Source organism: Macaca fascicularis, chromosome 3, assembly GCF_037993035.2.
Source record: "Macaca fascicularis isolate 582-1 chromosome 3, T2T-MFA8v1.1".
In the NCBI taxonomy this organism is placed as follows: Eukaryota; Metazoa; Chordata; class Mammalia; order Primates; family Cercopithecidae; genus Macaca; species Macaca fascicularis.
Window position 1 is genome coordinate 134,498,931 of NC_088377.1, and position 26,597 is coordinate 134,525,527.

At 38.8% G+C, this 26,597-nt stretch overlaps 1 protein-coding gene across 7 annotated transcripts in view; it reads right to left on the reverse strand.

The window, feature by feature from the left end:
* Nucleotides 1-26,597, reverse strand: part of GRM3 (glutamate metabotropic receptor 3) — a 222,742-nt gene that overhangs the window by 1,318 nt on the left and 194,827 nt on the right. For 4 of the 7 annotated variants that reach the window (XM_045388686.2, XM_065542395.1, XM_015447833.3 and 1 more), the window contains 2 exons: nt 23,802-24,868; nt 13,238-13,412 (listed from right to left, as the gene is read on the reverse strand). In XM_045388686.2, the coding sequence (XP_045244621.2) occupies nt 13,238-13,412; nt 23,802-24,868 (1,242 nt within the window). The remainder of the gene's footprint in view (nt 1-13,237; nt 13,413-23,801; nt 24,869-26,597) is intronic. The other 3 variants (XM_074035628.1, XM_065542397.1, XM_074035627.1) reach the window with 1 other exon arrangement.

Genomic DNA, 26,597 nt, shown 5'->3' on the forward strand with positions numbered 1-26,597 from the left:
TTGTTAATGACAAGTAGTGACAACAGTGTTATGGTATGGCCCTGATGATGCTTTCCTTTCACACTTGTAGCCTCTATAACTGTGAGAGAATAAATTTGTATTGTTTTAAGACACACAGTTTGTGCTAATTCCTTATGCCAGTCATAGGAAACTACAGTACTTCCTAGCCATATTATATAGTATGGATTTATATTCATTCTTTTTATGGCACTCAGTTTTCCTAGATATAATTCTTAGCTATTAACTTGTTTTTGGTAAAGTTTTATTTCATGAGAAGTCTAGGTACAGATAAGTTATATATATTTCACCCTTAATGCTTTTTCTTTGCACTGAATGTGAACAAAAGCAAGGAGCCCCATTCTCCATGAAATGAAACCATGTAGCCAAGAGAATAGGTTGAAGAGATGGTGTTCCATTACATTTAAGATCTCTGTCATACAACCCCTTGGCCTGTCTATTTGTATTTACTCTGACCAGTAGGAGCTGATCCTCTGGGGTACTTGATCACAGCTCAGATCAAAGTGACCAGCCATCTGTCCCATTCTTTAAGAACATATCTCAAAGTTAACATGCAGATAAACTGGCTTCATGTTTGAATGTCCATGCTTGATAGTGGATATATAATTGACCCATACATTTTCATTTTACCTAGGCAAAATCCCTATTAATTTCCTTAAACAGGAGCAACTATTTATGAAATATGAGATTATATGGCATTCAGTGGGGGAGCATTCACTATACTTGGGGCACCGAAGTCTATCAGCAGGTCCACCACTAGGGAATCTATAGCCCCTCAATTTTATGTTGATTACTTGGCTAGGTATGTAAGAAAATCTATGAAGTCAAGTTTGTATGGCTACCTCCAGGGCTACCTCAAGTTACACTGGAGTCATGCGACATGCTAACTCTTTTGGAGATATTTTTTCATCTTATTAGGATCAGGTTCAATTTTCTTTACAATATGAGCCCATTAAAAGCTCTACAATGAAGAAATTGTTAACACAGTATGTGCCAGATAAATACTTGATGGAAAGCGGTCATAATCATAACTCCAAATGTGAGCGCTTTATTGTTTATAAATACTTTAATTGGAAAAATTATTTCCATATATTGTATCTAATTCCAGCTTCATCAAATGTAGGTAAGGTAAGAGAAAGGGCAAGGCAAAGTGAGATTCAAAATAGGTTACTGGAAACCTAGGAGAGCACTCTAGGTCATTCAATATGTGCTTTTTCTGCAGCCTTTGGTATCCAACTGCCTAATTGACATCTTCATGTGGATGTTTAAAAGCCACTTCAAAATCAGTGGCCAAAGCTGAACTCTTAATTCTCTAACCTGTCTCCATTTAGCTTTCCTTTCCTCAGTGAATGGTTTTGCCATCTGGCCAATTGCCCAAACCAAAAATCTAAAATGTATGTTTCATTCCTTTTTGTTTCAACCCTGCCCCATGTCAAACCTATCATCAGTTTCAATCAACTCTAGATTTATGTCTAACTAGATCTCTTTGCATCTACCACCCTGGGCAACCCACCATGATGTTTCTCCTGATCACTGCAAGAGCTGCACCACTGGCCTGTCTGTTTCCACTTTTGCTTTTTTGCAGTATATTCTCTATACAGCAGTGAGAGTATTTTAAAATATAAGTCACCTATATATGCACTTCCAATGGCTTCCCTGTGTGCTCTAACTCTTTACTCTGGCTTATAAATCCCATCATAATTTGGACCATGTCTCTCTTTTGGTGTTCACCTCATTCCAAATTTTCTTTCCTTCTTTTTGCTTTTGTTCTCAAACACAGCAAGTCTGTTTCTCAACTTTCTGCCCTTACAGTAGCCTTTGCCTCTCTAGGAATGCTCTTCCCTCTGATCTACTCATGTCTGGCTCCTCCTTGTCATCCACATCTGAAATGTTACCTCAGAAAGGTAGTTGTCAGCCCACTTAATTTAAAATAATAGCCAAGCAGTTACTGTCACATCACCCAGTTTTGAAACTCAGCCCAGCCCAGTTGTTGCTGCCTGAGTTTTTTCTTGCTTATTATTATTTTTGGTGTATCATCCTATACCCTTAACTAGAAAATATGCAGGGGTTTTACTTATCTGTTTCATTATTCTATCTCTAGTGCTGGTCATGGAATAGACTGTCTATAAATATTTCCTGAATGATCATATAAATGTTTGCATTTCAAAGATTCAGGAAACCAATGGAAGTTTCAAGAAGGAAATAATCTTTTAAACTAAAGAAATGACCGGCAAACGTGAAGCCTATGGGCAGTCTTCTTTTGAGACAGGTGGGCTTGTGCTTCTCAAGCCACATTGTGACAATGACTGTCAACTACCCTTGCCAAGAGAACTGACTCAGGTTGTGAGCTCCCCATTCAGGCATGCTGCCTTTGACATTTTAACTAATCTCTTTATCTTTTCCAGGATCAAGTTGTATTATTTCTGTGCAGGATAAAAATGCAATTTTAGCGATTGAAGAGGAATAATGTGTCACAGGGATAAGTCTAGAACTAAGGCCTGGGATTCAAATACCCCCTCTTAAGTTTGTATCTGAAACCTACTCTGATGTTCCCTGTTCTCTTATGGAACTTGATGTAATGCTATTCTTTGTAGTGTACTCGTATAGTCGGCTTGCCTATTGCATTCTAATTTCTTGAAAATTAGGTAGCTCTTGCCTAGGTAAGAAGGACAGAGTCTGCAAAAGATAGCTGCATGGAAAATCCTCAAGTTCTAATATAAAATAGTCATCTACTATGACCCCATGGACATCATTATGGAAGTTAACAGCACAACTTTGTTTCATCTACCCCCTTCATAGGACATTCAAAGGAGCAACCTACGTCAGAATGTCTAAACTCTTTAAGAGGAAGATAATACAAATTCAAAGTCTTACAAGAAATAGCAACAGCAAAAACCCACAAGACTCTTTCTGCAACTCCTTTTTCCCCTAAATACTTTTTAATCTGTCGAAGGGAACTCTAACTTGTATTTTTCTGCTTCTCTTTTATTATTTCTTCGGTAGCTTCTGCTGGTGCATTTTATTATGAAAAAAATTCTCATTTTTGCACATGCTGTTGAATATAGTAAGGAAAATTATTGTTTTGTGAGCTTACTATCTCAATTACTTTGCTTTTCATAAATATTTTACATATGCTTCCCATATTAGCCCATCTGTTATTCACCAAGGTAGTAAAATAGGTAGAAGGGCAAAGTACTATCATTTGTGTGTGTATGTTTGTGAGGAGCTTTTTCTATTATTCTGATGAAATACTTATGGGATTTTTAATGGCGTAAGTTTAGCCCATTTTCTTAAGTATGGTTAAGCAGATTTCTATAATCATCCTTTCTACCAGACATAAAGAGGCATGTAGCCTTATTTCTGGCTTTCCTGAGACTTGGGGTAAGTAGCAACTATTGGATACTCTAGGATAAGGTGTGCTTTTGCCATTCAAAGTGAAAATTTAAGGCAAATGGAAAAGGACCTTATAAATTCCACTATTGATCACAAAAGGGTAATTCACTGCTATCAAAAGGCATATTTTGCTTTACAAACTGGTGAAACATTGAAGATCAGTGTAACCAAGTGGCAGCTTTGTCTTGCTCTGTGAAATCCACTTCTCTTCCACCAGTAATGCATGGGCTAGCCAGACTTTGGAGAAAATTATTGTATTTTTTCAGGTATTTAGACCCTCAATCAATGCTAAATATATTTATTTAATAGATTTTTATGGATGCCAAGTCTGTTAGTCAATTTCGTGGCTGAGACTGGTTGCTGAGAATCAGTATTACTTTAGCAGTGCTACTTTGCATCAGTCTCAGAAAAAAAAAATAAACATTTCAACAGAACAGACATTCCAGTTTGCTTCATCTGTTCCATTTCCTTGCTTCTGATGACCCCAAATAATTTTTTCCCAGGAAGTCTGTTTGTTTAGATATTTTACTATTATGGTCGTGAAATCCAGTTTCCACCAACTGTTTGTTTTCTTGTGTCCTGCTTTGTCATTGAATCTGTTTTCTTACTCATCATCTTAATTTTACTTGTGCTAGGGTCGGTTGGTTCCATTTCAGGAGAACTGTATCTGGTAATTGATTAATAGATGTTATCTGGGCAGATGAAGACACGACTACTACCCATTGGCTTGGTATTCTGGTTGTGTCAGAGATTTCACAGTGGAAGGCAAATAATTCATTATTAAGAAATATAGACTGGGTCTAGTGCAGTGGGTTGGGCCTGTAATCTCTGCACCTTGGGAGGCCAAAGTAGAAGGATCATTTGAGGCCAGTCAGGAGTTTGAGACCAGCCTGGGCAATGTAGCAAGACCCCATCTCTAAAAAAATTTAGGTGGGCAGGATGGCATGTGCCTCAGGTGCTGAGGTGGGAAGATCACTTGAGCTGAGGAGTTTGAGGCTTCAGTGAGCTAGGATCATGTCACTGCACTGCAGCCTGGGTGACAGAATGAGATCCTGTCTGTCAAAAAGGGTCTCTTAAAAAAAAAAAAAGGCCGGGCGTGGTGGTTCATGCCTGTAATCCCAGCACTTCAGGAGGCCAAGGCGGGCAGATCACGAGGTCAGGAGATGGAGACCATCCTGGCTAACACGTGAAACCCCATCTCTACTGAAAATACAAAAAATTAGCCAGGCGTGGTGGTGGCCACCTGTAGTCCCAGCTATTTGGGAGGATGAGGCAGGAGAATGGTGTGAACCTGGGAGGCGGAGCTTGCAGTGAGCTGAGATTGTGCCACTGCACTCTAGCCTGGGCAACAGAGCAAGACTCCGTTTCAAAAAAAAAGAAAAAAGAAAAAAAATATAGACTGAATTCTCAGTGACTGCTTCCTCTTTATGACCCAAGTAATGGTTTTAAATTGTTAACAGTAGATTTAAGATCATCATATTCATTATGCTGTGGGATAAAAATCTGCAAATCCAAGATGTAGTTTCCAAATGGGGAGGTAGAGCTGTATGAAAGCATGACTTCTTCATTCAATGATTCTTTTCTTGTGAGACAAGATTTATGGAAAAAGAAGATATGTCATGATGCTTTTTAATGACCCATTACCTTACCAACAAAAATAGCACTTGGTCTTAGTCCATTTTCTGTTTCTGTGACAGAATATCACTTACTAGATAATTTATAAAGAATAAACATTTATTTAGCTCATGGTTCTGAAGGCTGGAAAGTCCAAGGGCATGGCACCGGGCATCTGGTGAGTGCCTTCCTGCTGTCTCAGGACATGGTGAGAGGCATCACATGGTGAGACAGAGTAAGTATCTAGTTCAGGTCTCTCTTTGTCTCCTGTTAAAGCCATCAGTCCCATCATGGGGGCCCCACCCTGATCACCTCATTTAATCCTAATTACCTTCCAAAGACACCACCTCCAATCAGGATACGAATTTGGAGATTAAGTTTCCAACACATGAAATTTGGAGGAAACATTCAAACCATCAGTCTTCAACTAAATACTTCCCTCCATTTTTGCCACATCATGTTACTTTAAAATATGTTCTTGGCCAGACACGGTGACTCATGCATGCAATCCCAGCACTTTGGGAGGATGAGGCGGGTGGATCACGAGGTCAGGAGATCGAGACCATCCTGGCTAACATGGTGAAACCCCATCTCTACTAAAAGTACAAAAAATTAGCCGGGCGTGGTGGTGGGCGCCTGTAGTCTCAGGTACTTGGAGGCTGAGGCAGGAGAATGGTGTGAACCCAGGAGGCAGAGCTTGTAGTGAGCTGAGATTTTGCCACTGCACTCCAGCCTGGGGGACAGAGTGAGACTCCATCTCAAAAAATTAAAAAATAAAATAAAATAAAAATTTACTCTTCTCCTTCCCTCAAAAAGTACAAAGAGGGATGCCCAATAAATAATTGGTAAATGAAAAGGCTCATTTTTCTGTGCTTTTCTATCAATTCTGCATTCTTTTCACTATCTTAGTTGCCCAACATCACTAGTTTCTCTTCTTTTCTATCAAAATATGTTTCAAACAAGGATCAGAAACTTATTCACCCTGAGGCTCAGATAACTAATATGAGTTGCATGTGCTACTATGCCTAGGGACAAAAGTCTAAACCAAAAGTGTTAAACTCTAATAAAATTAGTTTTAGTCTCCTTTCTAGTGGAACTAATACTGTTAGTGTCACCATTAAATTATGTACAGTATCAGAACACTTTATTAGCTTCTACTGCTGTCTCTCACTCTGGTCTAAACCACCACAATTTGGACTGTGCCTCCTAAATGATCTCTTTGACTGCTCCCTTTTATATTTTGCCCACACAGCCAAAATTTATGCTTTTAAAGTCCGGTCATACCACAACTCTGATGAAACCCTTCTAGTGCTTTCTCATTTCTTTCAATCAAAGAGCAAATATCCTTATAATGACCTACATGATCTACTTCCTCTCTGTTCTCCTCGCCTCTTATTTTCACCTTTATTCACCTTCCACTAGCCACATTCAAACCTAACTTGCTTGGCCAGGTTTCTACGTAGTGTCATTATGGGACTCCATGAACATTATGGGACTACATGAACAAGTCTGTACCCAGGCTGATAGAACGAGATGCCATCAGGTATAGAGCTGAAAAGTAAGCTTTTAACTTAAAACAAACAAACAAACAACAACAACAAAAAACCATTGAATTTGCAGATGCTAACATTCTCATTGTCAGAATAGTCTATGAACTGAATTTTGTAACTGAGCTGAGGCAGCAAATCCAGGGAGGCCAGAGGAGCCACACAGCAGCTTTTGAGAGTTTCATCTATAACTCCAGTTACCAAATTCCTAAAGTATCTAGTAGATAGGGCCCTAGTTTTCTCATCTAGAAATGTGGTTATTAGAATAAATGTTCCAAAGTGGCCCTCCCAGCTCTGACACTTGTGGTCACTGTTATTAAAGAAGGTGGGCTATATTTACTTGGGGAAAACCTAGCAACATATTAGAGATAAAGAGAAAATGATTTAAGGGATGGAAAAAAGCAGTTGTGAGACAAACGCAATGACAGTGTTAAATAGAAGAAAGAGGAACTAAACATCCATTCCCTAATACATGTAGAGTTACCTATTGTAGCTGGAGACTCTCTTCTTCCATTGACAGTGACAAAGGGAGTAAAAGGGAATGGAATGAGATTCTCAGGAATGCTGTGGACTTTCTTTTTTTAACTTTTATTTTAGGTTTGGGGGTACATGTCTGTTACATAGGTAAAAGCGTGTCACAGGGGTTTGCTATACAGATTTCAAGTGATGAAATAAGCCTAGTACCCAATAGTTATCTTTTCTGTGGACCTTTTTTTTTTTTTTTTTTTTTGTGGAGGGCAATGGAGTCTTGCTGTCTCCCAGGCTGGAGTGCAGTGGCATGATCTTGGCTCACTGCAGCCTCCACCTCCTGGGTTCAAGCAATTCTCCTGTCTCAGCCTCATGAGTAGCTGGGATTACAGGTGCGCACCACCATGCCTGGCTAATTTTTATATATTTTTTTTAGTAGAGATGGGGTTTCGTCATATTGGCCATGCTGGTCTCGAACTGCTGACCTCAGGTGATCCACCTGCCTCGGTCTTCCAAAGTGCTGGGACTACAGGCGTGAGCCACTGTGCCTGGCCTCTTTTCTGTGAAATTTCTAAAGGGAAAAATAGATTAACATTCATCTGGTTTGGATGCTTTGGGTATATTCTCCATGAAAGCAGCTGGCTTGACTTGCTGAATACTCTAGTTCTTCCTGCACTGCCCATTGAAGATTTATGTTTATGAGATACCTGTGACAAGAAAGACCATCAATTCAGTCTGTATTGCTAAATACCTTGCTACTTTTCCTGGTCAGGCTAGTACATAGTGTCATGTGGGGCTCCCTGAACTTAGAGTACAGGCACATGATGCTGTTTTTCGGGAGTTGAACTATAGAGAAGAAGCTTGGGCGTTATGTGTTATGCTTTTATTTTATAAAGTCATATTCAGACTTTAACAATGGCTTGCCCCCTGCTAACTAGGCCATTGCCCCTTTTTAACTAGGCCAAAGTCTGGTCTCATGTGCTTGCTTTCTGTGGTTGTAGCTGTGTGGAAAATGAGCCATGACTCTAGGAGAGTGTTCACTTAATCTTTTTATACCATCACTTTCTTTTTATAATGTGAAAAACTTTGTGATAATAAGTAATTGTATTAATTGAACGGCTCACACATTACCACCTAAACAAGTGACTTTCTTGGCAGAGAAAATCAATCTCCATATCCCTACAACTCCTTGGGGACCAAAATCTGGGCATCATTACATAGTCGAAGTTTCTGGACTGATTTTCATGATAATGACATACATACATCTGAACGATTACAGCAAGAGACACATATCCTTATACGACCGAGTCTGGGTACATAATAGCTCTGAAGACTATGGGGCACGCTTCATTTTTCACCTCTCTCTCCCCAGTCTATGCTGATACAAAATCATATTAGTGTCAATATTCTCACCTGCATGACTGCTATAGGGTTTTATACTACGTAACTTCATGTGTACTTCCAGCTTTTCTCTTTAAATATTATGCAGTTCTACTTACATTCCCAACATATGTTCTTGATTGCCTGTCCTTAGGAACTAGCTTTGGGAATCCCTTTTGCTTCTAGAGCAGAAGAGAATAAAAATGACCTCTTTTTCATCCAGATAGAAAGGATATTTGCTTATGTGTGTGGGTGTGGGAGTAGAATTAAAAGTATGAGTTTAGGATTTCAAGGTGTCTGAGTTATACTGCCATTAGAAAGAGCATGCCCACTTTTAGTAAGTGTTTTCTGAGTGGCCAGGTTCTTCTATGCTGGAAATGCCTTCCCTGAAAGTTCCAGAGGGAGCCTGGGAAATCACTGCATGGGGATATGGCCACTGGCGTTATGAAGCAAAGGGTGGAAATTCAGAATGCCACTTTGTCTCTGAAACCCTGCTTCCTCTTTGATGGGCTAGAGACCCTCCCTGCACTGACTGCACTGATATCAGTGGATGAAGTAGACAAGGATGGTTTGGGTAGAGGTTCTCAAAATATTTCCCTTGGACCACTTCTATTGAAACAACTGGGGTATCTGTTATAAGCCAGATTTCTGGCCTTTGCTCCAGACCACATGAATTAGAATATCTACGGGTGGGACCAGGGCATCTCCATTTCAAAGGAGTTATTTTTCATACACAAATATCTGGGAATCATTGATCCATGGGTATTCTTAATGGAGAAAAATTAAGGTTTCATTTTTTGTTACTCTTACTTCTACTATCTATAGTTAATTAGGCACAACTTTAATTATACTCTTGCACATAGCAATATGTAAAACTTTTCAGTTTTCCAAGATGTTGTTAACCACGTTCATTCTTTCATGTCTGCTACTGAGTTTGGTTATGCTTTTCCAGTTTTTTTGGAGCAACCAGTCAGCTTTAAAAATTCAACACCAATACTCTTTCTGCTATCAACCACCTTGGCTGCCATCAGAAGGCTCTCCTAGGTTCCAAAGTAATGTGGTATTTCTCCTACTCTCTTGCCAGAGAACTAACTTGGAATTGACATGGCTGTACTTTCCAGTTGGGTGACTTCTTGGTATCATACAGGATTGTGTCAAGTCACTGTAATTCTTGATAAGATGCAGTACTGGATTAATTGGGGATTGGGAAAGTGTGGCATAATTAAAATGGTCACAGACTCTTTGAGAGGTGGGGTCTATGCACCTCCCCTTGAATCTGAGCTTTGATAAGTAAGTATGGTACCAATTATGCTATACCAGTTTCTTGGGCAAGCCAGTTTTTACTTCCTTTTTTCATGGAATATGCTCTTTAGGAGCCAACATGGACAGGCTTCCTGCCAGGATGCCAGGAATAAGAGTGAAAGCATCATGGATCTTCCAGATCAGCTCAGTCTCTGCTTAAAACCATGGAAGAACCTCAGCCTCATGGAGCAGGTGAACCAAGCCCTGTCTGAATTCCTGACTTGTAAACTGTGAGAGATAATAATAAAAAGAGGTATTGTTTTAAGCCTTTAAGTTATGGAGAAGTTTGTTATGCAGAAATAGATAAAGTGGAGGAAACGAGATAACCCTATTTCCATATTAGCTTACTTTCATCTCTACAGCGGGTTGTTTTTACCTCTGAAGAGAAAGTCAGAAAACCAGCAGCAATATTAACAATCGCCCAATGAAATAAAGTGCTAACATTATACTCACTGGAAGAACATAAATCATGTACAACCCAAGAAAAACATATGCTTTATCTAATGAACTCAGAGCAGTTTAAGGAATGTTCTTGATTTCTAAAGCAACATACTTCCTAGTATTTAGGAGGGAAATGGATATAAATTGAACTGAATATACAATAGAGGAAACAGACACTAAGATATTAAATAATTGCTTCAATTCCTACCAAAGTGGGTCAGTAACATGTTCATACACAGAACTGAATTCTATTGACCATTGGCCTTTAAACATCTTTGATTGTGATCTATAGAAATAAATACATTTTACCCAGACCTGGTACACGTATACATGTAACTCTTCATGACTTACCTTTCATGCCTTACCTTTATTACATGCAATGCACTCTAACATTTTCTATTTTTTTCTTTTAAAAAACACTGGCCAAAGATACTAGATTTCATGACCCAATAATGGCTTACAGTCTACAGTATGAAAACCACTGTCCTAGACACCAAGCTTCATGGGGCCAGGGATTCTGTCCAATTCATTACTGTGTACACAGTGCTTAGAAATTTTTGGTGTGTAGTAGGTACTCAATAATCTCATGAATGAATAAATTTCTTGATATGAAATACTCCCAACTTATTAAAATGGGAAGGATTTTAATTGAAAGTTGGGAAATCCAGGGTCAACTCTTGACTCTTGTATCATTGTATATCCTTGAGAAGTAACTTCAATTCTCAATTTTCTTACCTATAAAATAGAACTTGTGATATCTGGTACTCATGAGGATAAAATGAGTTCATGAATATATAACTCCTTTGAATAAAAGATGTAAAAATGCAAATAACAGGTGAATGTATTTGTTACTTATGCACATTAAAATGCCAAGAGATGTTATATAAAATCTTCACTTTGTTACATGGTACTACTTCATTGATTTGGATTAATTAGGGAAATATTGCTGAAACAATGAGGTCTGAATGTAGACCTTTTTTTAAAAAAAAAAAAGTTTATAATTTTATTAACAAAACGTTCCAAAAATGTTGTTCAAACACCTGTCTTCAAGTACTAATTGGGTCACTATCAGATTAGCATACTGAGCAATAGTTTAACAGTTCTGCTGTGGTTGCAGTATATTGGTTTTATGTAAATGGATATTTCTGAATTTCTAACAAGAGACTTGATTGGAGAAAGTGCCCTTGCTATCCCTTCTGGAATTTATTAATTCCCAGCATATGCATTAGAAAATTCTGCCATTTCTAAATTACTGAGGTCTGGATATATGAAATTTTGAATAATTTCTATATGGAAGACTTATGAACTCTGCTAAATTGTTCTAATAACAAGCAAAAGTTCTGAGCTAGCAATGAGACAATTCTGCTGGGATAACCTTCTTTTTATTCTCTCTGCAAAGCCTGCCAAGGACCTAGCATCATGAGAACTTTTCCAGCTTGCTCTCCAGGAGAGGCTGCACGATACAGTGGTTAGGCGCACTGGCTTTGAAATCACAGGAACTGACTTTAAATTCTGGTTCTGCCATTTTTAAAGTGTGTGACCCTGAGTGAGTTTCTTTACCTTAAGGGGTTAGAGCATTGAATAAAACAGCACACACATGCACACACATGTGTAAAGTATTTAGTACGGTGCCCAACATATGAAAAACACTCAACAAATGAAAGTTCCTGTTAACTGTTGTTAATATTTTTATAAGTTATTGACAGTTCTCTCTGGTCTGGACTAGGTAGCTGTTAAGATTAGCCTGCTAAAGAAGAGCTTTGTTTGCTCAAGAAATAAACATATTTTGCTAAGATCCATGGAAAATGATCTCACAGGCTTTGCCATGCCCTGAAACTCAACTTTTGTGACACGTTGGAGTTTAGCTGGAAAGACATGAATGTGCAGCCTATCCCGGAACACATGCTCTCAGCCTGTCAGTCTTCCCTCAGTTTCCTGGGGGAAGGGCTGCCCTGTTAAATTCTGTACTTTGGTGGAGAAATTGGGGCACTAATGTGATTGCTGACCCTGTGATGCTGAGTTATTTTGAAGTATCCTTTCTAATCAACTCGAGGCAAAATTTTGAAGCAGTCATTTGTCTCTGTCACTTTCTGTCCTCCCTCCCCGTCTCATGGCTCCAGTTCTTTTCTTCCCCCTCATCCAGTGTCAGTGAATTGCTTCTACTTCACACCACAAGTTAGCTGAAAATGGCTTAAAAGGTTTTCCCCTTCAGGTACATTTGTGCTTTAGAGAACTCTAAAGAATTAAATCAATGATTCTCTGTGGATAGTGTTTCAGACATTTGCAGGCCAGTAGCAGAGAGAATTTGGGACTGGGAACTATTCTAGTATCCTTCAGTTCACACTGCCTTCTCAGCTGAGAAAACATTGTGTCATTGAAGTAGGAGGAAGATCTATTCCAGCATTTTCCAAGGTGTGTTCCTTGGGATGTTAGTTTTACTGTGATAAAATATTTTTAAAATTATTTTAACTTTGTTAACTTTTAACAAAGTTAAACAGGTTTTCTTGCGTAGAGATTCTCAAAACCTATAACACACTTATGTTAAAGGAAATGCTATAAACTTCCAAGGGGGAATTAGGAATGCAGCATTTTTCATTGTATTTTATTATCTTCCTCTTTTAATTTTTCATGAAGCTCCTTTGGCATCTGTGTGACATAGAATATACTTTATAAAACACCAATCTAGTCCAGTCCCCTATTTTAATTAGTAAAATGAGGCAGAAAGCAATAGAGTGACTTGTTCGAAGTTATCGATTAAATTGACTCCAGAACAGGACTAGAGACCAGGTTATCTAACCTCACAACATGGTCAAACCCCTAATCGCAGCTATGGATTTAATGTCTTTGTTCCCTGCCAGACTGTATGTACTGCCCAAACAGAAACTTTGACTTGTTTGCTCCTTACTGCATCCGCAGCACCTAGCACAATACCTGACTCACAGTGTTCAAATCCATACTTAGTAAAATCGAATTGAGATTGTTCACGGGGACAGACATGTGTTGCCTGTTCTTGGCAGGCTGGTCCTGACTACAGTGTTACATATGAAGGAGTTAGTGCTGAGTTCCATACTTACACTGAGAGTATGTGGTCCCAGTTCCACTGACACTGAACCTATTGAGGTGCAGTCTGTGTGTGACAACATTCTTCTGGGGTTGAAACAGGATGATGTGAACCTTGGGTGCAAACAAACAGCCCAAGACCACAAAGCCACTCAGGCTGACAGAGATGCACATGGTTGTCGTCTGCACCTACAAGAGAAGGTTGGCTAGTAAGTGTCTGGCTGTACATTCAGTCAAATGGCCAACTAAAGAGAGTGCTGAAACAAGACCAAAATGAAAAACCCAGAATAATCGACAGCTCTATTCTGATTATAGCCAAATCAGTACAGTAATTATATTGAATCTTCTATGTTTGGGGTCTTGGAAATATTGCTTAGGATTTGTAAGCAAACACCATTTGTGTGGGGTGCTTTTGAATGCTTGCCAAGACTTCGCATGGATTTTCTTGTTTGTTTTCTTTATATTTTTATAAAGATATTTCTGTAAAACCACAGAAGTTGGAATCTTAAATAGTAAAACATATTCAATGATGAAGTGGCCAGATTGCTGGTGATTTCAGTCTATGAACTTGGCTTGTTTAAGGTTTAAGGTTATTATAAACAAATTTGTTGGTTTTTTTTTTTTTTTTTTTACATTTTTGTATCTCCCTTGCTTGCTGGAAGCTCTGCCTATCAACTACTGGTTTACCCTATTCTTTGTTGGGGATCACTATCAGCTTTCTTCTGTGGTACCTTTGTTTTGCTTATCTTGTTGGCATCTCTCTGGAATTTTGATTCATCGGGTACTCACTGTTCAATCTTCATGTTTTCTAGGCTTCTATACACCCATTCTTGACAGATAATTTTCACTTCTCCCTCACTGTTTTCCCTGAAAGTTCCCCAGAACCAGGGTTTATCATGTCTTCTCATTCTCATCCCAGAGTAACTTTAGATTTGTTTTCCTTTCCCCTTAGGCACATGCTATTATAAAGTAGCATGGTTTCAAATGCCCCAAATGACTTTAGGCATCTATGAAACATTTCTGTAAAGTCTCTGACCTTCCTCTCTAACCAAGGAAAGCTGAAGACTGAACACATAACTGGAGAAACCATATAATTTTAGAAGGCTTCATTTTACCTTTGATTTTTTAAAAAAATTCAGGCTGCCCTGTGGCATAATTCTTTAGACCTTGTTTACTTTGAATCCTGAAAGCATAATCCATCCTCATCATTTTAAAGTTCTTGTCTCTCTTAACTATCCCAGTGCTCTCCACTTTGGGGCCCCTAATCGCAGGCTCCTTTCTTGTCAACTTCTCAGAAAACAAGCTGCTATCTGACTCTGTGATGCAAAAGTCTTCATAAATCTGGGAGAATTTGTTTTCTACATATATGTACAATATGATGTTAGAATTGTCCTCTTTCTGCCTCAGTTGCTGCCTCTGACTCTGAAGCCAGTGTGAAGGATATCAGAGATCATGGGAGGGGAAGACAAATCCAAATTTGCAAGATTTCCAGCAAACCTTTTCTGAAAGCATTTCTATAACCCTTGAAACTACTCACACACTTTAAGACATTACAAGAAGAGGTGAGAAGGGGCTTTTAGGAGGAGGGGATCTTGGGCGAAGCTGTACTGTGATTTTTGTCTCCTCGCTGAAGCAAGGAATGCTTCAATGTGGCCGTTTACAAAAAGTCAGGTGTTTCTGCAGGAAGAGGATGCCCTGAATTGGGACCTGATTCCTGCCTTGGAAATCAAGAAGGTGGTGGAAAGGCTCATTGCTTTAGGGGCATTGCATAAAACTTGCAACTGTCTTGGGGTAGTCCTTTGTTCTGAGAATTTATCAAAGCAAAGGCTATGTGAATGGTATGCATGGACAAGATGGGCCACACAAGAGCCATTATGCATGGTCTTGGGCCTATGTCTTGGCCTGGAGACCTTCACAGAAAGAGGCTTGGGGTAGGATAGCTGGATGCCCTGAGAATGAGCATGGAGCCACCAGAGACAAATCACAAAAGAGAACTGCCTGTCAACTCACTCAAGGTCCTTCAGGGGAAAAGGCCAGAGGGTAACTTCTAAAGATTATGTGAAAAATGAAAACACCCTCTAGTCATCTTCCAGGCATCTGAAGGATGTACCTTTCCATGTGTGAACTTAGAGATCATAAAGTCATCTAGCCACGAAGAACTATCTTACTGCTTCCTTATTACTCTTTAATCAGGGCTGAGAGGGAAGTAGCAACTGGTGGATTGGGGAACATGAACACCAAGGAAGATGCCAAGAGGACATAGTTTTGATTATTATATAGGACTAGATATTTTAATTTCTTAATAAAGACAATTTTCAATTGAAAATGATGGTAGTACCGTATGTTACCTAAAAGCATATAAATTCATGGGTCTACCAAGGTCATGAACGTTTTTTCTCATTGTGCTATCCCCAGCACCAGAATGGAGCCTCACATGTGGTGAACATTTGGTGTTTGAATATGTGCACAGGAATTTCCATCCCAGGGTGGGGGATGATTACCCTTGCTAAATACTGAAGAGATAACGGAAGGAGCATTAAAGTTGTATTTTTATCATAGTTTGTGCACCATGTTTATTCAGCATACCTGTTATAATTTTGAAACACCTTTTACTACAAAGCCCCAAATATCAGTCTCATAGTTTCAGTTATCCAGTTCCATCAGTAAGTCACACTATTAAAAGTCTGCTTTTGTCTGTAATTCTGTGTTCTGACCCTTTGAATACTACCAGCTCACGATGCTCTGTTTTCATCTTTGTCGAACTCGCAGCAATGCTTGACACAGCTAATCACTTCCTTCCTTTTGGATTCCTGGACACATCTTTCCCTCAGTGGTGGTTCTTTGTCTTAGTTATCTATTCTACTTGAACTTTAAGTGCTGGACTTGCCCAGAGCTCAGTTGTGAACTCTCTTTCTTCACCATCCCATTGAGTTTCATGGCTTAAATATTGATGATGTCCAAGTCAATTATTACTGGTTTTGACCTATACTTTGGGCTTCTAGAATTAAATGTTCAACTGCCATCATGACATATTCTTTTGGTAATGAAATAGGCATATCATAATAATGTAATCAAAATTTGGTCCCTTTCCCCAAGTGTCACTGTTTGAGTAAGTGACACCAGATGCCACCCAGTGTGCAAGCTAAAGACCATCCTTGATTTTACCATTACACCCATACATCCAGTCCAACAGCAAATTCTGTTGGGAAATTATTCTACATGAGCTTCTCATGTTATTTTGTGAGCAAGGCTCTGCCCTTGTTCCAGAATGTCTTTTCAAGGATTTTGTGTAGCAAAGAGCTTTAGAAGATAGAGACAGTGACTACCTCTAGAACAAAGGGCAGCATACTACTCATTATAAAAGATTCAGGTTCCCTAGTCTCAGAGTTCCTCTCCTGTGATGTAACCCACTGATGGTACAGCAGTCACCTGGACTACTTTGTGTAGCCCTGTGAGAAGTGGCACTCAGGAAACCTGTGCAAATCCTGACACTCTGGCTACTGCTATTGCTGTGAGTCATAAAGTTCTTTTTGCTAGCATTAGTAAAACTGTGGTAAGCTAACTTGTTGCCTTGCAAGTATAGTAAAATCTCAGGCACTACAGTCTTTGACAGTTTTGACAATGAGGAAAGAATGCCAACAGACACATGGCTTTTTCAGAAAGAAAATATGAGGGCTTCAAGGACTGATTAACAGGATTTGAGGAAGTACGTGGGAATCAGTAGCAAACATGTTGACCAAATTGTATGGTTAAGCAGGAATAAATACTGTTCCACTTTATTGCCTGTTAAGGAGGAGGATTTGGAGATGTGGTTGAAGGCTGAGTAACAGGAAGTAGGTTTAAACACAGCTCCTAGACTGATGCCCTGGCTGTCGTTAACTCTTCTCTGGAGGGTAGAGTGGGGTGAATTTCCTTCCCGTTTGGATTCAGATCCACCTGATTCTAGTAACTAGTACTAACATTTGTCCTGGGTAGGCATAAAATTCCACTGTCTTTTACACAAAAATTGCAGAGACATGTACCTACGCTGAGCATTGAGAGATTTTCAGAGAACGTAGAAGCCAGGTGAATCACTCGAACTTTGACTGGTTTCCTTGGGAGGTTGAGACATCAGGGCACATATGCTTGTTAAGGAAGAATGGCAACAGCTGGGCCCTTAAAGGATTAATCCCCAGCTGTAGTCTCTTATTCCAAACTTAGATGCATTCCAAGATGACAGTCAAAGGATTCAGAGTTTTGTTTTGTTTTTCAGTGGAACTTAGCTTTCTGGGAAGCTATAGATGAGGCACTGATTTGTATTTGGGCGCTTACTCACCTGGATTGGTTTACAGTGTTCACAAAGAATGAGACAGGGATGCAAAGAAATCTAGACAAATTCCTACCATCAGCGACAGCCCTGGAAAACTTCCCCAACCCTTATGCTAAAACAAGGCAAGACCCTAAGAGATATTATCATGATGAGAGAGCAAACGCCCTGTTAATTTTGTATCAAAAAGAAGCAAGTCACACTTGCTGTGTGAGTCAAGGCCAAATTAGTAAAGTGCACAAGCCATGAGTTCCAGCCAGAAAGCTATAGGCTCTGGCTTTAGTCAATGGGTCACCAAAGTTGAAGCGAATAGTGACAGTAATGATGATCTTATTTCATAATTTATTCTTTTAGGTGCACAAAAATATTGGACCTTATATGGTTGAGCCATAGGTAGCTGCTGAGTGCTTAAAACTGAAAACAAATGTGTCTTATTTATTGGCAAGGAGCTGCTCTCTCACTGTGCTGCCCTACTCCCCTACCCCCATCCTAATTTTAGCTGCTTTAAGGAAAATACTACTTAAGGTTAGATTAAAATTTCCCCATCCTGAAGGGTGGGTGAAGTCCATACACACCAGACTAAGTATGCTGAGGAACTTCAGAGCGGGGAGGAACCCAAAATTTTAAGCCTTGTTGGTGATAGACACCCAAATCACCACCCTAACCTATTAGGGGAAAGGCAGGGCTGGGGCTAGTGTAAAGCAAGTGAGGCACTTGCCTGAGATACAAATTTAAGGAGACATCAAAAATGCATTAATCAAGACAATAATGCAATATTTAAAATATCAAAAATAATGCCAAGTCCATGATGAACACAATGTCAACATTTTAAATAAGGATAGGATCAATAACAGCACTATGCTATTGTATATTTGATCCTAAGGCAAAAAGAAAATAACACTGATCCTCTTTTGAGTACTGCTTATGCAGGTGTCCTAGCCCACTCTGCATTGCCTTGTAGAAATCAGAACTTGGCTGGGTGTGGTGGCTCTCGTCAGCACTTTGGGAGGCTGAGGCGGGCAGATCACCTGAGGTCAGGAGTTCGAGACCAGCCTGGCCAACATGGTGAAACCCTGTCTCTACTAAAAATACAAAAATTAGCCCAGTGTGGTGGCACACGCCTGTAATCCCAGCTATTCGGGAGACTGAGGCAGGAGAATCGCTTGAACTCGGGAGGCAGAGGTTGCCTGAACCCAAGATCATGCCATTGCCCTGTAGCCTGGGTGACAAGAGCGAAACTCTGTCTGGAAAAAAATAAAAAAGAAAGAAAGAAAGAAAGAAATCAGGACTCCAGGACCCTACACAAGTGTTGATACTCTGGCTACTGCTATGACTACAAGGTAATAAAGTTCTTTGTTTCTGAATCAGGAGTCTTATGTCTTCTGACACAAGGATTCTGAAACTGTGGCAGGCTAACCTGGTAGATTGCAACAGGGTAAAAACCTTTCACTGTTCTTGACAGGTTCTACCTCTACTTCTAACCATCTCCATTGTTAACATCCTATTGTCGGATGGTTCTGACCCCAGTACCCACCTCAACTTCCTAACCAGTCTCCTCATTTATGCCTTTTTGCCATATAGTAATAGAGTCTTTACAGCAGCCTGTTTTTTTCTACTAAAATGTGAGATCATAAACTCCCCTGCTTAAAAATCTTTCAGTGATTTTCCTTTCCATATAGAATAAAATATAAATTCTTTGCTATGGCTTATAAAGTCCTACATGATTTAACTCTCCTGCCTATTTCTCATATCAAATCACTCTTCCATTTAGTCATTAAACTGTAGCCATATGCTTTTCTTTTCTAAGATATTTTTGTTTAAGAGTGTTTGAACTTGCTGTTTCATCTGCATAGCACATAGAATTCCAATGTCTGGCTGCTTCCCTTCAGTGGAATTTTTTCTTCAGTGGAATATTATGAAATAGGTACCAGCAAAGTAGGGGTGACAAAAATTTTTTTACAGAATTTGAGATATAATATATATTTTTGAATCTTCAAAATAGTCAGCATGGGAAAATAGGAATTTCTTTGTAAGTATTTGAACCTTGTCAAAATTCTAGAGTCAATTTCCAAGACTCTGCCTACTGTAAGTAAATTGTTTCATGTGCTACAACCCCCAAAAGAACCTAGAGTCTTGACACTCCAAGTATGGTGTTAGTCTAGTAGCATCTCCATTTCCTGGGAGCTTACTGATATGGAGATCCTTGGTCCCCATCCTTTCTTACTGAATCAGAATCTTTAGTTCAACAAGATCCCCAGGTGATTCGCATGCACATTAAAATTTGAGATAAACTTCAGTAACCCACTTTTCAAGGGGATTTTAAAAAATCTCATTACAGCATTCACTACTGAATGAGCCTGCATTTTCATTCATTCATTATTTATGCTCCATCTCCATCTTCACCTTATTCCCACTAGACTGTAAGTTACAAAAGAGGAGAGACTTGCCTATGTTGATAACATTATCTCCAAGGCCTATAATAAGTCCTCACATATTTTTTGGAAGACATGAACAAAACACTCAGTAATTACTATAAATGAATTTCTTTATGGATAACTTTCCACTCAAACATGGCTGAATTTTTATTTACACAATTTAAGCTGTGTATTAGATCCCAATGACTCAGTGTTCGATTCTTAAACTGAGAATGGTTAGTTGCAGTATAGCAGGAGATGACTTGGATAGTTTCTCAAAAATCCTTTGAATTTTTTATTCTAACTGAATGTCTTGTTTGCTCTGTATTGAATTCCTATAATAGCTTCAATTAGTCCTCCTTGATCTAGACTCCACCCTTTCAAATTCATCCTTCGTATTAAGGATACGTCTGTGTTACAGTATGACGGGCATGGATTTGAATCAGAAAAACTACTATTTCTTAACTGGCCACCTGGGGAGTTCATTATCCTCTGTTTACTCATCTTTCTAATGGATAATAAAATTTGCTTCCAAATTTTATCAAAATGAAGATAAGTGAGCTCATGTGTTTAAAGCATCTAGGAGAGTAAGTTGATCAGGAAGGTTTCTTTCCCTCTTGCCTTTCATCATGTCACTTTTTTGCCCAAGCAAATAACCAAAACAAAACAAACTCAAGACCTCAAAGCCCTTAAACATCTAAATGAACCAGCCTTGCCCCTGGCCCATTTTCCACCTGAGTAAGACTGATATGGCTTCCTTCTGGTTGGTTCATTCCTGCCTAGTCTCCGGAATATTCCCTATATTCTCTAAATACCTTAGTTGTGCTTGCCCACCAAGGTTATGGGGTAAAAATCCTGTCTTCAAGAAGTAATCCTGGAAAGATCATGATCTTACTCATATAACTCTTATGGAGCCCACAGGTATTTAGAGTTTATCTCACCAATTTAATCATAAACTATTCTGTGTTTATAATTCTTGAATTCTTTCTTGTTTAATATCTTTCTTCCAGCTGAGATACAAACTTTGTGAAGACTGGAATCTTGCCTTATGTTTATTTATAACTCACAATGGGTGGCAAAGCACTGAGATATAAACTTTGTTGACTGTTTGATGCTCAAAATTTTTTCAGCTGCTCTTCAATTATTGCTGCTGATTCTGTCTGAACCACATGATTTTCCTCTGGGAAATTTTAAATCTCAGTCTTGTTCTGGAATTTCTAGAGCAAGGGTCCCAAGTTCAAATGCTTGCAGGGTCTATGAAAGTTTGTAAGTGAAAGGGACCACGTGTGAGAATTCAGAGATCAGTGGGAGATAGGGGCAACAGGAGTAAGAGTGCTCTGTCTTCAGGGCTGAGCGCTGCTCAGGTCCAGCTAATTGTTGAGTGTAGGAATTTGGGCTCATGTTTTTACTTTGTTAAGAGAAACCTAGAATACAGATATTTATGTAAAGTTTCTCAAGTTTCTAACTTTGACAAGTATTTCAGAAACAGTGCAGGCCAAACTAGACATATTGGTGGGACAAGAAGAGCATGTGATTCATTAGGGCAGAGGTTTTCAATCCTGGCTGCAAATCAGGGTTACCTGGGAAGCTTTGAAAAATCCTGATGTCCAAGCCACAGGCCAGACCAATTAAATCAGAATCTCTGGGGCTGTGTCCCAGGTATTTTTTTTTTTTTTTGATGCTACCCAGTTGATTAAATACGCAGCCAAATTTGAAAAACACTACATTGGAGGCTTCCGTCTACCTTTCTCATTTCTTTTGTAAACTTAGGATTGGTATTATTTGTGAGGCTTCAGATCATCTTAGCGTCGCTGGATGCCTGAATTATCATGGACCTTAAAAAACTCTATTCCACAACCTCTATCCCATTTCATTTGCCTTATGACTTCTTCTATGTGGTGAAAGCTCTGGTGTCTTCAGCTAATTCCATTCAGTCCGTTGTTCTACTCTATTGCTATCATGTAAAGAAGAAAGTCATTTTTTTGTATGTCTTAGAAGTAAATGCTAATTCACTGAATAAAATTAAATTTTTATAATGTTACTTATTCTCAGTAGTATTTTCTGCTTTGTCATTTTTTTAATCAGCTCTTTTGAGAATTAAGAATTTCAAATCATATGTCCAGGACAAAATAATTAGTATTATAACTATTTTGCCATCCCAGTACTCCAAATCATGTCTGCTAAGACTGGCTTCCTAAAAACTTAAAAAAAAAAAAAATCATGCAGATCTATGGGACTAGATGTATATATAAAGGCAAAAGATAGAGATGGGGCATTACAATACATTAACTATAGTTCTCCATGTTAATCCCCAAATTCTAACACTCCAACTCCCCTGTGGTTCATATACTCTGCTCTTTGACTTTGCTGATCCAGCTCTGATGTTTCTTCTTCTTAAAATTTTCCAAAATTTTTATAGGTAGTCTTGCCCCACAACATTGAACTTATGTTCTTCGTCATTATTGTTCATCCCTTAATGTAGCCCATAGGTTTCAGTCACATGGTTGTGAATAACTTAGAGCGACTAGACACAATATAATTTGCCAACATCTTGATCCCATGCTTTAAACAGATTTGCCATTTTTTTTAACAAAAGTATTTATCTATTTTAATTGGCAAATGACAATTGTATACATTTATGTACAGCATGATGTTTTAAAATATGTATGTATTGTGGAATGGGTAAATGGAGCTAATTAACATATGCATTATTTCACGTACTTACCATTTTTTATGGTAAGAGCTCTTAAAAATGGACCCTCAGTGATTTTCAAGAATACAATGTAGTCACCATGTTATACAACAGACCTCCTGAATTATTCTTCCTATCTAACTGAAATTTTATATCCACTCTGTCTTCTTTTTGGGCTGCAATTTTCTAGATTTTGGCAATGTAGGAATTGCTGGTAAACAACAGATTTGAGGATTTTTACAACCTATGGAGGCAATTCATTTTGTGAAATCATGGTGCAGCAAGTAAACCATTATGTTTCTGGAAAACTTTAATCTCTGACAATTTAAGAAACATAGAGAATAAAAAACAAATGCCTGAAGAGAGAAACATTCTTATACTCACTCATTGTAAGATACTGAAATCAGAATTATAAAATGCTACATTTTATGTAGCATTTTAACAATTTGGAATATTATAATGGAATGATGAAGTTTCTTTCAAAAGAGATGGTAATTATAAGGGAGCCCAGAAATTTGAACTGTATATTACTAATAATGTATTAATTAACATTAATTAGGTTACCTGGATATGCACAGTAAAGTTTTTAACTATTTAAAGAAAAATATACATGTATATATAACTAAAGCTATAGAAAAGACATAGCAAATTAACATCGTATTTTAATCTGTTTTAGAGAAGTAATGAAGCATGAGTGAAAGTCTTTAAACTTATGCTGGCTTAATGTTGCAAGTATATTTTAATTTACAGATTGATCCATGGTAGCCAAGTCCTCCTATATCTAATTTAAAGTATTCTCAAATAGATTCACAATTAGATTCTTAGTTTAAGTCTTATTCTATTGTCAATCACTTTTTAAGTTTAATTAATATTATGTGTACGTGTATTACATTTTATATCCCACTAGATTATACATTGAGTAAATGTCCATATCATTTATATTTATCTTCCCCTCTGTGCCTAGCACAATGCTCTGTATGCGGTAGGTATGAATTAAATGCTCTCTACATGTAGAATTAATTTTAACATATAATATACAGGCTCATCATGGCATTTGAAATTACCCAACTCGTTGAGATGAAATAAAAGGAGTCTATTTTAAATACTACACGAGAAACACTGGCAGGAGAAAGAACAAGAAAAATAAGAAACAATCAAAGACTTACTCTGTAGTCACTTGATGTCACATAAAATATAGGGAGGAAGGCCAACCAGATGATGCACGTGGTATACATGGTAAAACCTATGAACTTAGCTTCGTTGAAATTTTCTGGGCACTTCCGCGTTTTGAAGGCATACACAGTGCATAAGATCACCAGGATCACATCGTAGGTAAGAGAGATCAACATGCTGGAATCTTTGACATTGCATTTTAGGATGACTGTTTCCCGCTTCTCTGCAAGGGTATACCTCCTGGTGCCTGGGGCCTCCAGGATGAGCCACACAGACACCATCACAATTTGCACAAGGATCAAACCCAGGCAGATGAAAACCTGAGAACTGGGGCTGATGAATTTTGGCCTCTGAGCGCCATTCTTGACCCCATCGAAGATGCGGGCAATGCAGTTTGTCTTGGTCAGCAGGGCTGAGTAACAGATAGCGAAGGAACTCCCCAGCCCAAGTCGGCGCAATGCACAGATGACTGGTGATGGCTTGGCAATGAAGAAGAATGTCATGCAGTATGACAGGCCAACCCCAAACAATAAGATGTAGCAGAGTTCTCGGCCCGATGCTTTGACCAAGGGTGTGTTGTTGTGCTTGATAAAAACAGTTATAACCATGCATGTACACATAAAACCCAGACAGGCAATGGTGACTGGGCCAATGGCCCAGGCGTCTTCCCACCTGATGTAGTCCTCAGGAAGGTCATAGCATCCAGTTAGGTCGGCAGTGGGCCACTGCCCAGGCCCACAATCCATACAGGTAAATTCATCAGCCAGGTATTCGTAGGATTCACAGGGGATGCAAATCCAGCAGCAGACATCCCCTGGTTGCATATTCTTCATTTCATTGGGGGCACAGGGGTCACTGCACTGGGAAGTGGGGACTGAGTTCCGGGACCAGTGGATAGAGTTGACATCTAGCGATAAGGTTTCCGCCCAGTGACCAACTTTCAAGTAGGAATACTTTCCACCTACATTTTGGAAATTGAACACGTTGTATCGCCCCATTCCATCTCCAAAAGTGTCAAACTTGACTATGCTATCTGCATCTTTATTTGGGTTGAATGGAGCTGTGATATGTAAAGTGAAAGAAAAAAAAAAGAACACTTGTTTAGGTGTCTTATGTGTGATAGTCAATTACTTTATGTCATACACTGAAATAACAGGAAATGGAGATTCAAGGCTGAAATAATTTATCAGTTACCGTTGAAAGTTACACTTCAAAAGCTACTAAAGTGCTCATGCATTCATAAATTCATTCACTTACCATTACTGAGTGTCAAAGGGTGCCAAGTAACAGTGATAATCATGAATACAGTACAATGATTATTATGTAACAGTGGGATATACAAACATGTGGTCATATGTTTTATGGTAGGCATGTATCCTCTTCTTGAAAGACTTCATGATAAGAATTGGACAAAACATTGTGTCTCATTCTTATTACATATTTATCTATATACAGCCAATAAAATGTTTCCCATCTTAAATATTTTCATGAAAACATAAAACAGGAAGAATTTTCTCCTTCAAAATAAAGAACATTTTTTCATTACAGATGCATGGTATGATTCTTTTCAAGTTCAGATGATTCATAAAGAAAAAAATTTAAACTACCTTTCATACTTCAACTCAATAGTTTAATATTTTGGATATTAAATTTAATATTGACATTAATTCTGACTACATATATGCATGTCTCTATATACAGCATGCTCATATTCACACAAATACATACAACCTAGCTGTATGTAGAATCTAGGTAAGCAGACTTTGAAATTTCCTAAGTGAACAGGGTCAGTAGCACTCAGTCAAATGGGTCACCCACAACCCTGTCTCCTTCTTACAGCATTCTGCAAGTCCCTAAGAGCAGAAGCTCTCTGAGCATACGTGCTTCCTCTCTTCCAGCTGCTGCTCATCATGTCTGTCTTGCCAACATACACCACCCCTCTGATCACCCATTTCTGTGCCATGTATTGTGTTCTACTACTGTGTGCTTCTATTTCACTGCCGATCTTTACTCTTTTCTTAGAATTAGAAGACGAATGTTGCTGATACCTATGTGATACATAGAGAAACTCTGTTACTCATGGTAGGCTTGCCTGTGTTGGTAAATGGACCCCAAACTGTTTATTTCTCCCTCATGTAGCAGTCTAAGATTTTGGTTGCTGGGTGTCTGTCCTTCACATCGTGATTCAAAAACCAAGATTCCTTCCATCTTGAAGCTGTACCACTGCTTAGCAAAGCTGTGCCACTGCCTAGGCCCTCCTCTTCATCAGCATCCACCCAGCAGAAGGAGAAAGAGAGTATAAAGAAGGTATGGCACATATTTCCATTCATACTGCATTGATTAGAAATTAGCCACAAGGACACACTCAACCTTAAAAGAGGCTGTAAAATGTAGTTTAGCTAATGTGCTCAGCTACTTCTGTACTGTGGAAAAAGAGACTGGAATTTAGAGGATGCTGCAGTGTCTGACCCTGTGAGTACTGGCTGTCTTTGTTGCCTCCCCTGTGAGCTTCATTCCACCTTCTCTGAGGTTCAGGCTGCTCTCGTTTATAGGGAAACAACGTCCAGGAAACACTGTTTAGGGAAAACTGGATCCAGTTATTGTATGTGGTAAAGTGATTCTTCAATGAATTACTTGGGCTCTTGGTAAAAGAGGACTTTATATTTTGCAAAATAGCCCTCTCTTGTCTGAAGGATATAGGTGCCCCTAGAGGGCTGGGTTGGGTAGTTTACAATAAAACCTCATACCAGTTCTGTTAGAAATATACTATGCCAAATTTATTATTCACT